Source organism: Psittacula echo, assembly GCF_963264785.1.
Source record: "Psittacula echo genome assembly, chromosome: 3".
Lineage (NCBI taxonomy): Eukaryota > Metazoa > Chordata > Aves > Psittaciformes > Psittacidae > Psittacula > Psittacula echo.
Window position 1 is genome coordinate 8509881 of NC_137736.1, and position 13099 is coordinate 8522979.

At 46.1% G+C, this 13099-nt stretch overlaps 1 protein-coding gene across 1 annotated transcript in view; it reads left to right on the top strand.

Annotated features, from left to right (window-relative positions):
* The window catches only part of CASR (calcium sensing receptor), a gene marked incomplete at both ends in the record, with an annotated part of 41299 nt that overhangs the window by 7069 nt on the left and 21131 nt on the right, over positions 1–13099 (top strand). The window contains 2 exons of the mRNA XM_080613169.1: positions 1092–1398; positions 7793–8674. Coding sequence (XP_080469295.1) covers positions 1092–1398; positions 7793–8674 — 1189 coding nt within the window. The remainder of the gene's footprint in view (positions 1–1091; positions 1399–7792; positions 8675–13099) is intronic.

A 13099-nucleotide genomic window follows, 5' to 3' on the forward strand; every position in this document is an offset into this window, starting at 1 on the left:
GTTGCTTGTGCAGGAGGAAACACAGTAAGTAAAACTTGAGAATAACATGTATCAAAGCTTCTTTCTTCCTGCTGCTTTCCACAAAGCTTCTCTCTTTTGTGGATGAGTAGTCACTCACCCTGCATCAGCTTCTTTCACTGCTAGCCCTTGCGATGCTCTGAACAAGGACTCCCAGGTCCTGCAGCACACGTGCCACCACTCTGCAGCTCTGGGTTAGCTCCATGCACTGCTGAGAGGCAGTCAGAAAACTCAGCTTCTCCATTTTAGAGATTAGAGGAGGCTTCAAAAAACACTGGTTTTTTATAGGTCATCTCTTATGGCATCTTCCGAGCTCATGTCTAAAGCAAATGTATGAGAGCACTATAATAGTAAGAAAAGTCATTCCTTCAATGAAAGCACTGAAGTAACTAATTAACAACTTAGCAAGTTACACCTGGATTTCCATTTATAGCATATCCGTGTTCTCTGGTATAAACAGGCTGACTGTGCTCTCTCTTCACAATGTGAAGTGTGTGATGCGAGGCCCAATTTCCCTGAGCAGAACTCCAGTGGCATGCCAGTGCTGTGTCTTAGCTTGCTTTGCCTGCCTAAAGCCATGAGGAGCTGACACACTGAGTACCCCTGAGCCCAAGTCCCTGGCAGCATCACGCTCAGCACAGACTTAGCACACACTGCCATCTGCATTCAGAAACATGTCAGAGGAGCCTGGAAGGAAACCTGGTTGGTGTAGGTTTGTATCAGAGCATTTGCTTAGAAATCCCGAGATCCAGGTTAGGGTCCTGAGCAGAAGGGACAGGCCAGAGCCAACCCTCAGGCAATGTTCTTTTTAAGCTTTCTCAGACTTTAGTGGACTTAGAAATCCCATCCACATGACCTCTGAAGTGAGCTCTCAAACTGAAAAGTCAAAAACCAAACAAAACCTTGTAGCATATGCACGCTCTTCTGTAACCACTGGAGACAAAAGCAAAACTTTCCAAATCTAGTAGGATGCAATAAATGGCAAAAATGGCTTTTGTATTTTTTGTCTCAGTCCTGGTCTCCTCTGCTTCCCTCCTTCTCACTCTATTTCATTGTTATTTTTGCTCCCCCAGGTATAATTTCCGAGGCTTCCGCTGGCTCCAGGCTATGATCTTTGCCATAGAAGAAATAAACAGTAGCCCGACTCTCCTTCCTAACATGACCCTGGGATACAGGATATTTGACACTTGCAATACAGTCTCTAAAGCTCTGGAGGCCACACTGAGTTTTGTGGCCCAGAACAAAATAGACTCCTTGAACCTGGACGAATTCTGCAACTGCTCAGAACATATCCCTTCCACCATTGCAGTCGTGGGGGCAACCGGCTCTGGCATCTCTACCGCTGTGGCCAATCTGCTGGGACTCTTTTATATACCTCAGGTACGATTCACCTCTCTTGTTTAGGTTACAGAAGTGGCCTGCCCCTCTGCTCTGCAGAGATTAAACAAAGGTTGTTTCATCTTTGCCATTTCCCATAGAAACTCAAGGAGAAAAACAATACAAAATGTGGGGGGTTCTTACAGTGTAAATATGTCTTGCTAGCTATTTGCAATCCCCAAAACACAAAGGTTAGCAAGCAGCCAATAAAAACATTCAGCCAACTTAGTCTAGGAGGACTAGAGTCCTTTGGAGTGGTTTAGTCCATGAACATGGGTGTTTTAGGTCAGTCGCTGGCAGTTGCCAGCCTTGACAGGTTAGTTGTCATGTTACTTCACCATGGTCACTGTATAGTCATGCCCACAGAACCCACATAAGGCAGAACTCAGTCACTGCCAGCTACTCTTAGGTCTCTCAGCATCTCTGGTTGTTCAGGTAGATGATCTGTAAAGCTGTTGCTTGTGCTGATTAGGTGCTCTGAGGGTTTCTTCTGGACTGACTTGCCTTTCTTTTGCCCTAGGGCCTCCAAAACAGGGTTTGTGAAAGCACATGTATGTTCCCTTTCTTGTTCTGGGGTCATCTATGTGGTGGTGTAGCTATATCAGCTCCCATGTCACAGCATCCTTCTTGCTGTATGCTGACTCTGCTGGGGCCAGTGCTAGTATCCATAGTCCCATCTGTTGCCTCTAGTGGGCGTGGCGACCTGGTTCAGGAACGGTGCAACGGCCCACCCCTGGCTGACTGGACCATTAGCTCGCAGACACCAATGTGGTGGACGGCAAATGGCGTTTATTGGTGCGTGACATGGCATTATATACCCGAGACACGTGACGTCACCTCCGTCCACTTACATCATAAACTAAACGCTATTGACTATCAGGAGAGGGGCCCTATCTTTCCGTACAGCGCGATATCTTCCGGCCGCCAGACCCTGGCTACCCACATTTCCCCCCTCCCTATGCATAACTATATCAACTAAAATGTAACAAGCTTAAAGAATATATGTCATACTATTGGATAGAAAACATACTAAAAGAACCTTATTTTCTCTTTGTACCGTAAAATAATTTTATCCTATACATCACAAACTCGAGTAGAAAACATAAGGCACATTAAGTAAAAGGTAATCAAGAGGTATATTGGAACAACGAGGTAAGATCGGGGGTAACTAAAGGGAATGTTGAGAACAAGTATAGCTGAAAACAAGATCTCTCTGAGGTATTGTATTCCAGATCGAATTTATGGGCCCTGGGAAGACCATCGATAAACTATCTCCGAGAGGCATCACTGCTGTGTGAGGTGACAGACTCGACCCTAGCGGGCGTCCCCGCGCAGGCAACGTTGACCTGACTGTGATGAGTTTTTGTTCCCTTCACTCAGCATGAGGTTCGGGCGTTCCAACCTTTAAAAGTGCACGCCTGTTACCACGTAGGGCGCCAGTCTATGTGGTAAGAGGGGGTGACAATGTCCAAAAAGGTCTCCCAGGGTTTTGGATTTGTCCAGATAGTTAAATTCAAGTAAAATAACTTGAGGTAACATTAACCAAACACGATATCAAAGCAATTGCCGGTGTTCTACTAACATAATATTAACCGTTTCTAGCCAGCTCTTAATAAACGACACAAGCTTATTTAATATACAGGGTCCAAAGACCAGTGCCAGTACAATCATTACAATCGGTCCCATCCAGGTAGATACCAAGGAAGTCAGCCATGGTGATTGGGTAAGCCAGGATGTAAACCAGTAAACCCAAAAGCATGATCACACAAAAGTACCATGGCCCCCCCCTACGAGGGGCATTTTGACGTTGCTGGTGTTCTGTCGATGCAGGGTATTCAGTTGCTGTAGGGCTCTTAGGTGTGGGTAGGGAGTTTGTTGGCTCATCTTCCCCTTCTGGTAGTAGGAAGTACCGGTCACGAGGGTGCCCAATGAATCGGTCCTGTAAACAAAAACTCAAACATTCTGCCACAACCGGGCCCTTTGCTTCCACCGGCAGGTTCAAAGAGTCAACCGCGGCCTGGAGACGATCCACAAACTGCGTAAAGCTTTCACTTTCATTTTGCTTTATTGTGGCCCATGGCAATGGCTTAGTAATAACTCTAGAAGCTGTGCGAATGGCTCCTCCAGCTGCACGAGTGGTTGTCATTACCTCATGAGCCCGCAGGCCCTGGGCCTGCGCCTGGGACGTAATCATTGTTGGGTCTGTACCCATCAGCCGCTGCAGACTGGAGCCATGTAGCGAATGATCTACCCCGACTGCTTGGGCTAACTGTCTCGCACAGTTATTCTCCCATTCCTGTTTGAAAACCATCATCCCCGCTCCATCAAAAATCAATCTACAAGTTTGTTTTATATCAAACGGGAGCATATCGTCTCCCCCAAAGACACCATCTATAAGGGTAGAGACCATGGCAGAATTAAGGCCTTTATCTGCAATTGCTTTAACAATTGCTTGTATATCCTTAGGGTTTATTGGCGAGTGGACCCTCTGTCCCCCATCCGTCACTCGGACCGGAAACGCTAATGCGGTCGATGGGGTCCAGTTGGCACACTCAATCTTTATTTTTCTCCAGTCCGTGAGAGGGACCTCCTCCCCCCGTGATTCCTTTTTAATTTGGATGGGGATATCTTGGCCCTTAATTCTGTTTATCTCCGTTTCTGGCCGCTCGAAATTTGGACCAGTTGTGAGCCACTTATCCCAACTATTGTCTGATCCCCAGCCAGTGTCTGATTCAGAATCAGAACTCGACTGACCGGTTGTATCCGGTGTCCGGTATCTTTTTGTCGGGCTCCAGCCCCGCCCGCTTCTCTTGTGGGTGGGCTGCTCCCCCCCCTTTTGCCCGCCCCTCCTTCCTGGTCCGCTCCTCCCTCTTGGTTCGTCCTGCCCACTATTCGGCGGGGTACTTGCCCTACAAGGGCATTTTTGCGGATAGCCACTCTGATTGGCTTCCCGCCCTTTGTTTGCGCCTTTCCACCCTTTGTTCGCGCCTTTCCGCCCTTTGTTCGCGCCTTTCCGCCCTTTGTTCGCGCTTTTCCGCCCTTTGTTCATGCCTTTCTGCCCTTCGTTCGCGCCTTTCCGCCCTTCGTTTGCACCTTTCCGCCCTTCGCTCACGCCTTTCCGCCCTTCGTTCCCGCTACCCCCCCTTCTCCAGTCGCTTCTGCCTTCGGTATCCTTCGCGTTCTCCTCCCCCTCCCGTCCGTGCTTGCTTGTTAAAGCTAGAGCTTCCTCCCTGTTCCCGCCAAGGGTGTCCTCGCCCCGCCCTCCGTCTTTTTGCTCGGCGCCATCTTGAGGTGCATAGGGCGGTGGCTCGACCCAGCCTTCTCTGGGCTCTGCATTCCTCGCAGCACTTCTAGCTGCCTCAGCTAGCCCACCCCAAACGGACTCTGGTGGTTTCCGTTTATCCGGAAACAGATCGGGGTTCGGAAGATGGGGAGGTGCGTCACCCTCCCGAGATACTACAGGCTCAGGAGAGCCGGGATTGTTGGGGGGGCGTAGAGTCTGCATGGCCGCCCCGACCCCCAGTTTTGGGGTGTCTCGCAAGCAGGATTTTGCCGCCTTCCAGGTTTCCTGCTTGCGTATGGCTTTCCACAGGGCTTGTACAACCTTCCCCCACGACTTAAGGCTCTTGCCACAGCCCGAGGACATAGTCTCCTCGGCTAATACCTTGGTGCATTTGTCCCACACCTCCGAGTGGAGAATATCCACCGGCTGATCAACGACCCCGAGTTGTAAAAGCCTCACAACAGCGAGAGTAAAATCTCCGGGCTTACAATCAATACCCCATTGCCTATGCATTTCGGATACGACCTTCACAATGGATTCCATCCTCCTTGCGGGTCCGGGAGCGTCCTCCCTGCTGGGCTGGTCCTGCAGCTCTGGCTGTCGTTCACCCGTCCAGGCGATATCCCGGGTTTCGGCACCACTTGTTGCCTCTAGTGGGCGTGGCGACCTGGTTCAGGAACGGTGCAACGGCCCACCCCTGGCTGACTGGACCATTAGCTCGCAGACACCAATGTGGTGGACGGCAAATGGCGTTTATTGGTGCGTGACATGGCATTATATACCTGAGACACGTGACGTCACCTCCGTCCACTTACATCATAAACTAAACGCTATTGTCTACCAGGAGAGGGGCCCTATCTTTCCGTACAGCGCGATATCTTCCGGCCGCCAGACCCTGGCTACCCACACCCATCCTTTTGTTTTACAAGCTTGTTGCTCTGCCAAGACCATGAGTATGAGGCCAGCATATTATAGCTTAATGTTGTTGCTCTTCCAAAGACAACTTTGGAGAAAATGCTTTGCCTTATCTGTTTACGTGTTGCCTTGCATAGCCTAATACTTCCAGTTCCTCTTCAAAAATTAAGACAGGTGCCAGAGCTCACGTCTTGTAACATGATTGTGTCACACAATACTCTCTGTCTATACTGAGATGATGCATCTTTACTTCAGTCAGGGCTCCAATTCTCATCTGCACCACAAATGAAGAAGGAAGAATTCCTGACTGCCTGGTGCACAGTAGTATCTCTTGTCTACTTAATGTTATCAGTCTGACTCCCTCGCAGAAGGCTGAAAAAAATGCACATTTGGTCTTTGAGCAGGGTAAGAGAATGGTTTAAGCCAAGATCAGTATGTGCTACCTAGGTATTGCCCGGCGTAGTGTTAGAAAGTGGCTACATTATTGCATTATGTGTAATAAATACCATAATGGCATATAAGGGGCATCGTTAATTTACACATCACATTACCAGGTAGACAAGGGCAGCCAAGAAGGGCTGGTAGGTTGAACTGAGCATAAGAGATGTCTGTAGTTCTCAGATTTTCCCTTTGAATAGTGTTTGTGCTACAAGGCAGTAGCTGTATCTAGAGGTTGCAGAAATGGGTAGGTATCAGGAGGTTCAGCTCTGGAACAAAATCTCAGCCAGGTGGTTAAGTGTGACAACTGAAAGCAGGCTTTTAAACTGCGAGTTGTTGGGCAGCATTAGGATGCACATTATCACTGCCATTTATAGCAAGGTCATTAGCAAATCCATTCTTAATAGACCCTGTGTTTCAGTACAAGTTGGAGGTATATTTTACAATTAATGCAGAGCTCATTACTCATTCCGTTGACATAGAAACTGGAAATGTTAGGACTTCTATTTCTCAGTATCTCCTCTCACTGTACCCTTACAGCACATGCGGGAGTGTGGTTCCTTGGCTCTACCTCATGGCAATAGGTTCTAGGAGATGAGAGGAGCACTGAGCAGGAGCTTGTCCAGGGGAGAGTGTAGCTTTGTGAAAGGAGTACTCCTGTGGCCCTTGAAACTGCAAGGACACCTCCTTTTCTTCCTTCTTGCAAAAACACTAAATGACAGAGTTTAAGGAGGAGATAAGGTTTTCTGTAAACTTACACTTTGTACAAAATGAACTGCTTATAGAAGACCTTTTCAAATGAGAGTCAGTCTTAAAGAGTTTAGATGCCAATCTCAAAATGCAAAGATAAGTGAGTTTTAAAAGTTCTCCACATCTTTAAACTATTCTTTTCTGGGTTTTATGGCTTTCTTCCTATTTGTAGAAAATCCAAATTGTATCTTAAAAGCATATGGCACTTGTTCTGATTAGGAAAAGAAAAAATGATTTCTCAATAGCTTTAGAAAAGCAAATAAAATCCCATTTTAACTGTAAAAAGTGGTGGCTTATGGAGCATGGAATGCCTACTGGCTTCTTTGCTGATTCTGGCCAGCAGTCTGGAAATACTGCTAAGGTAGTATTGACCATATTAACCATAACACTCTGCAGGGTCAGGGCGACAGATATACATCACATTCTTCTTACTTCAACTAGCAGAGATTGTATATAACATGCATAGAGTGCCGTATGAAGCCTGTTTAAGGATGGGGACAGGGGCAAGGAGAGACAGACAGAGTAGGTTCAGGATGGCAATACCAGCCTGCTGTCTCATACCATGTTCATGCCAGAGGAAGCCTGCATTTTGTCTAAATTATCTGTATTGCCCTCATTTATTTAAAAGATACATTCTTCTTGTATGTGGATTTGAAAGAAAGTGCAGTGAGGTGGCTCACCTCTTTGCTACTCCTCCAAACTATTGTCACTGACTCTCTCCTTCAGGTCCTTGACCTTATAGGTGGACATGAGCTTGCTCCAGCCTCCTGGGTCTGAGCAGCTACATCTGTATGTGTGCCTCTGTAAGATAGTTGGCTACAACACACACTCTCAGAGTGGATCTTGTGCAGCCGCAGGCTAAAAGTACGTGGCTGCCACTGTGGTGTTTAGCTCTCTCTTCATCCCATCCAAGGTTACACAGGTTGACAGTGATGCTAGATAAATGTAAGCAATTTATTCCAAGGCAGTTCTCTTCATGGTGTGTTTTTCTTGTTTACTGTGCCCTCACAGGTCAGCTATGCCTCATCCAGTCGTCTCCTGAGCAATAAGAACCAGTTCAAGTCCTTCCTCCGCACAATCCCCAATGATGAGCATCAGGCCACAGCAATGGCAGACATCATTGAGTACTTTCGCTGGAACTGGGTGGGCACAATTGCAGCTGATGATGACTATGGCAGACCAGGGATTGAAAAGTTTCGGGAGGAGGCAGAGGAGAGGGATATCTGCATTGATTTTAGCGAGCTCATCTCCCAGTACTCAGACGAGGAGGAGATCCAGCAGGTGGTGGAGGTCATCCAGAACTCCACAGCCAGGGTGATAGTTGTTTTCTCCAGTGGCCCAGATCTGGAGCCTCTCATCAAAGAGATTGTCAGGCGAAACATCACTGGCAAGATCTGGCTGGCGAGTGAGGCCTGGGCCAGCTCTTCCCTGATAGCCATGCCGGAGTTCTTCCGTGTCATTGGCAGCACCATTGGGTTTGCACTGAAGGCAGGACAGATTCCAGGTTTTCGTGAGTTCCTGCAGAAGGTACATCCCAAGAAGTCCACCAACAATGGCTTTGCCAAGGAGTTCTGGGAGGAGACATTTAACTGCTATCTCCCTGACGGCTCCAAAAATTCTCCATCTTCAACTTCCTTCCACAAGAGCCATGAAGAGGGACTAGGAGCTGGAAATGGAACAGCTGCCTTCCGACCTCCGTGCACAGGGGATGAAAACATCACCAGTGTGGAGACACCGTACATGGACTACACACACTTGCGGATATCCTATAATGTGTATTTGGCAGTATATTCTATTGCACATGCCTTGCAGGATATATATACCTGTACCCCTGGGAAAGGACTCTTCACGAATGGATCCTGTGCAGACATTAAGAAGGTTGAGGCATGGCAGGTAAGTCTTTAATTTGTGTGCCTATGCCATACACTTGCAGAAAAAAGACAAGCTGTCCCAGATGCCTTTCATCATCCTCAGACACAGCATAAGGCTCCTGGGACATAGGATATCACTGTGTGTGATTTAGGTGCATACTCCCACCCCACAGGGAATGTAAAGTAGGTTGTGTTAGGTTTACCTGCAATGAAAGGGACTTAATCTAAGTTAAATCTTCTTGCATTTGCTATGGTCCAAAAGTGCAACCCACAGACGATTACCACAGCCTGTAACTTGATCATACATTGAGCCTTACATGAACAAGAGGGCCTGGAGAGATCACCTAAACAAGGAAAACAGTTTTTAGAGTTCATTTTCTTCAGCAAGCTCTACGTCTTTTACAATCCCTCAGCAATTTTCTGTACAGGCTATATTTTTTTTTCCACAGTTTTAAGCTTATATAGGATCAAACTAAAGCAGGTTAAATAACGAATGAAAATAATGTGTGCCTATTGGGCAAATAATAGATAGATGCTTTGATTTGGCAGTGATATTTAGGAACTGATAAAATGATACTAACAACTTAGTCACATTTATCCGTTCATTCAATGTGTGCTGCCTACCATAAGATGGATAGCATTCTGGCATCCTTTATGAATATTCTGTACCTTAGCATGTGTTTGATTGTGTTATCTGATGTGATATTCAGTATGTGTTTTTAATATCTGCTGCATTCTTACATCAGATAATTAGTTTGTAAGGCTATCAAATGAAGATATATGCCAGACTGGTAGCAAATTCCATTTGCCCCATTCTGGTCATCACAGAAGACATAGGCCCGAACATGCACAAAATCAGAACATCATGGGTGAATATTGATGGATGTGAATCAGATCCCCATATGCATGAATAATTTCCTCTGTTTGGGATAATCTAACCAAAACTAAGGCTATCTGTGCCACAGACTTTGCAGATATTGGGTGAGCATTTGCAGCAGGAACTGCAGTTTGGTTCCTGTCTAGTCTCAGACAACTCAAAACAGCAGTCAGATCAAAGTAAAAGGCTTTGTCTTGGCATTTATGGAAAACCTGCATTGCTCTAGGTACCTGATTTGGGTTTACCAAAGCACTTTACTCAGAGTTGATGAGTTCAGGGTTTGACCCTGATTTAGAGGAATTCAGTGATTGCTGGCTCTTTCTGAGGTTTGTGTCTTTCACAGCTATTCTGCTTTTCAGGAGCACTCTGGCAGAAGTGGGCAAGTCACAGGCAGGTTTAGCTTTCACTATGTTGGTAAAAATGATCCAGAATAAATGTATTTTTAATTTGTTCCTTTATGCCTTGTCAGCTTGGAAAGTAAAGCAGGATATTCATACCACAGCTAAGTAAGGTAATGTGGTGTTTGTTGAGGATTCCACAAACAGGAAGAATGTCCTTTAATTTCAGTGTTGCTTGTCTGGTGCTGAAGGATGGCTTTACCAAAGTGTAAAGCATCCCGGTCACCTAGGCTTTTGGGTATGCATACTTGCCTTAAAGGAGGGAATCAGCATCAAGAAAGAGTATGTGGGGGATAACACCACTGGGCAGGAGCAGTGGGTGCTACAAAGGAACAGGCTATACCTGGAATGACTACCATTACGTGGTGCTGGCTGTCAAGCAGATTCAATATTTGTGCGTTTTTTCACTTCATTTAAAAATCAAACACATGAATAGCAGGTAAATGCCAAATCTGTGTGCACACCTACTTCATATCAGGCATTGTGGCTCATTACCCTCAGGAAGCTTTCCCCAGCCATGAGGTTAATGAATTCACCTCACAAACAAGCATTCTACAACGTATGACAACCAGAAAGAAGAAAATCTCTTCGCTGAAGTCAGTCTCATTTTCAGTAGTGCTTCTGCTGGTGGTCAACACCAGCTCCCTCTTCTCACAATCAGCTTGATGGGAGGTGACCTGGGAGAGCAAGGACAGTGCTAGGAAACATCCACACCTGAGACTAGAGGCAGCAGCCACTAATACTGTCTGGAATCACTGACCAGGTGGCATGGGGGACAGATAAGGCAAACCTGGTGAACTCGTGGCTGGATTAGCCTGATCCTGAACAGAGCAGCCCTTGCCAGCAGGGTTGGTGGTTGGGAAAGATAAATGATGCATTCCACAATTTAATTAGGTACCATTTAGTTTTGTTGCCTTTCAGTGGTGTTATCCCATTAACATATGTGACTTGTTATTTATTCATTGCCTGCTAATTGTTAATTTTATGTATCTGTAACACACCATGTGGAGGAACTGCTTTATATTATTTTTGGAGGATACTTGTGTGGGTCTGTATAGAAAAATAACATTTTTACCTAAGTGATCAATTCATTTGAACTGAACAACAGGAAGCCTAGCACAGTATTACTGTGAGTTGGTTAAATTGAGTGTAGTTTTTCTATTAAGAATTTGCCATTTACAGTTTAAGATAACTCTAAGTCTGTTTCAGCATGGGAAGCATGGGATTTTTCTGTGTCTTCCAAGCTGAAATATCAAATACTAATAACTTTCTTCTCTACTTATTTACCACTGCTTGTTTAAGAAGTGTTTCACCACTAAGAGAGTTGTGAGGCGCTGGCACAAGGTCCCCAGGGAATCTGTGGTTGTCTCATCCCTCTCAGTGTTCAAGGCCAAGTTGGACAGGGCTTGAAGCAACCTGGTCTAATGGAAGGTGTCCATGCCATGGCACTGGGCTGGAAACAGATGATCTTAAGCTCCTTTCCAACCCAAACCAGGCTGGACTTCTGTGCTTTTCTCCATCCGAGTGGGTGTTTTGTGATGACAGACCCTATCCACAGACCCAGAGGCATTGCTTTGTTTGCCTGGGAAGCTGGCAGTGGGCTTCCCCACCGGAGATGGGACTGGTGAGCCTGAGCTCACAGGCTACCACAGCACATGTGGAGATGTGAGCACAGGCAGAGCTGGTGAATAGGCAGGGCAGGTTCCAGACTGGAGCCGTGTGGCTCACTGCATGTGCAGAGCTGCCCGCGGGGTTCCATCCTCTATCCCCAAAGTGGGAAAAGTGGCACTTCTGTATCCTACAGAAAATGACAGACAGTAATAGGATGTGTGTGCTGCCCTTATTGTGAGCAATGCATTTGCCTTAAAACATGACAGCTTTTAGGAACCTACCCAGCTGCAGAACAGAAGTAATCCAGGTTCACACCTTTGCAAGAAGCTTGCAAAGGGCAAATAATATTCTCTGCACATGCCTTTGTTGTGTCCTGCAAAATATTGGTCAAGGTTAGATTAATTACTTCTTTTTGCAGTGTTTTGTTCAGGAAACAACAAGGTGAGGGGCAATCTAGAAGGAAATTATCACTGATTTTTGTCACATTTGGAAAAGGCAAAATTTTAAAAGCACCAAAGTTTAAAGTGCAGGACAGCAAATAGTAAAACAGAAATAATCCTCTTAAAAGACTCCATCACCTCTGATTATCAGATGGCCCATTCTCTTCTGGTGGTGGGCTGTGAATGTTTTTAAGAAACTGTATTGAGTACAGTTACTTCTATGTGTTGCTCTGGCTCATGAACTGGCCTCCCCCAAATACAGGCTTCCCCTTAAGCTATAGAATATCAGTGGGAAGGTGAGGCAAGAGCTGGGACATGGACTCAAGACTTCTGCACTGATGCTGCCTCTTTCTCAGATTCCCTGCATCTTTGGCCTGTTTCTCCATACCAGCTCAAACAGCTTTTGAAACCCTTTTCTCTTAGTATCTTCCTTGATCAGATTTCCCAGTGCCTTCAGATTCCTTGATTTTCTTGGTCTTTGTTCATGTGGCTATTTCCATAGTCACTTCTGACAGCAAGTCCATCTGGTCTTTTTCAGTTCTTGTCAGTGCAAAGATTTATAAACCTTTGAGGCATTTACAGGAGCCTCTTGAGTGCCTCCCTCTTATTTCAAACACTGGGTAGACCTGCAGAAAAAAAAGAGGGGAAAGCTGGTAGGGAATCCTAATCTGTCCTTTGGAGCAAATCATAGAATCACAGAACGGTTCGGGTTGGAAATATTTACTACTTTATATTCTTTCTGTGTGACAGGAGGAAAACCCTGCCTTTTCTTCAGACGCAGTGTTTCTGCCCATTCATTTGGCTGTGTGATGATTGCCAGCAAGCAGCTGATGGGCCTTTCTTTCTGACTCACATTAAGAGTATGGCAACTAAACAGGAGAGAGAGGCTCCTGTGGATTTGAGAAGGCAAAAGGTGTGCAGTCACAGGATCACAGAGCAGAGCATCCATAGGTGGATTCCCAGAAGACTTGCAGCTTGTGGTTACGCTGGAGGCTGTGAACTTTGGCAGGTTCATGAGTGAAAAATGAGGTAGCTCTTCTTGGCACCAAGGCAAGGCATGATTCACAGGCTGAAAAATGAGTTGTCCTAATGATTAGCAGGTTAAAGATGTGCTCCTGTAA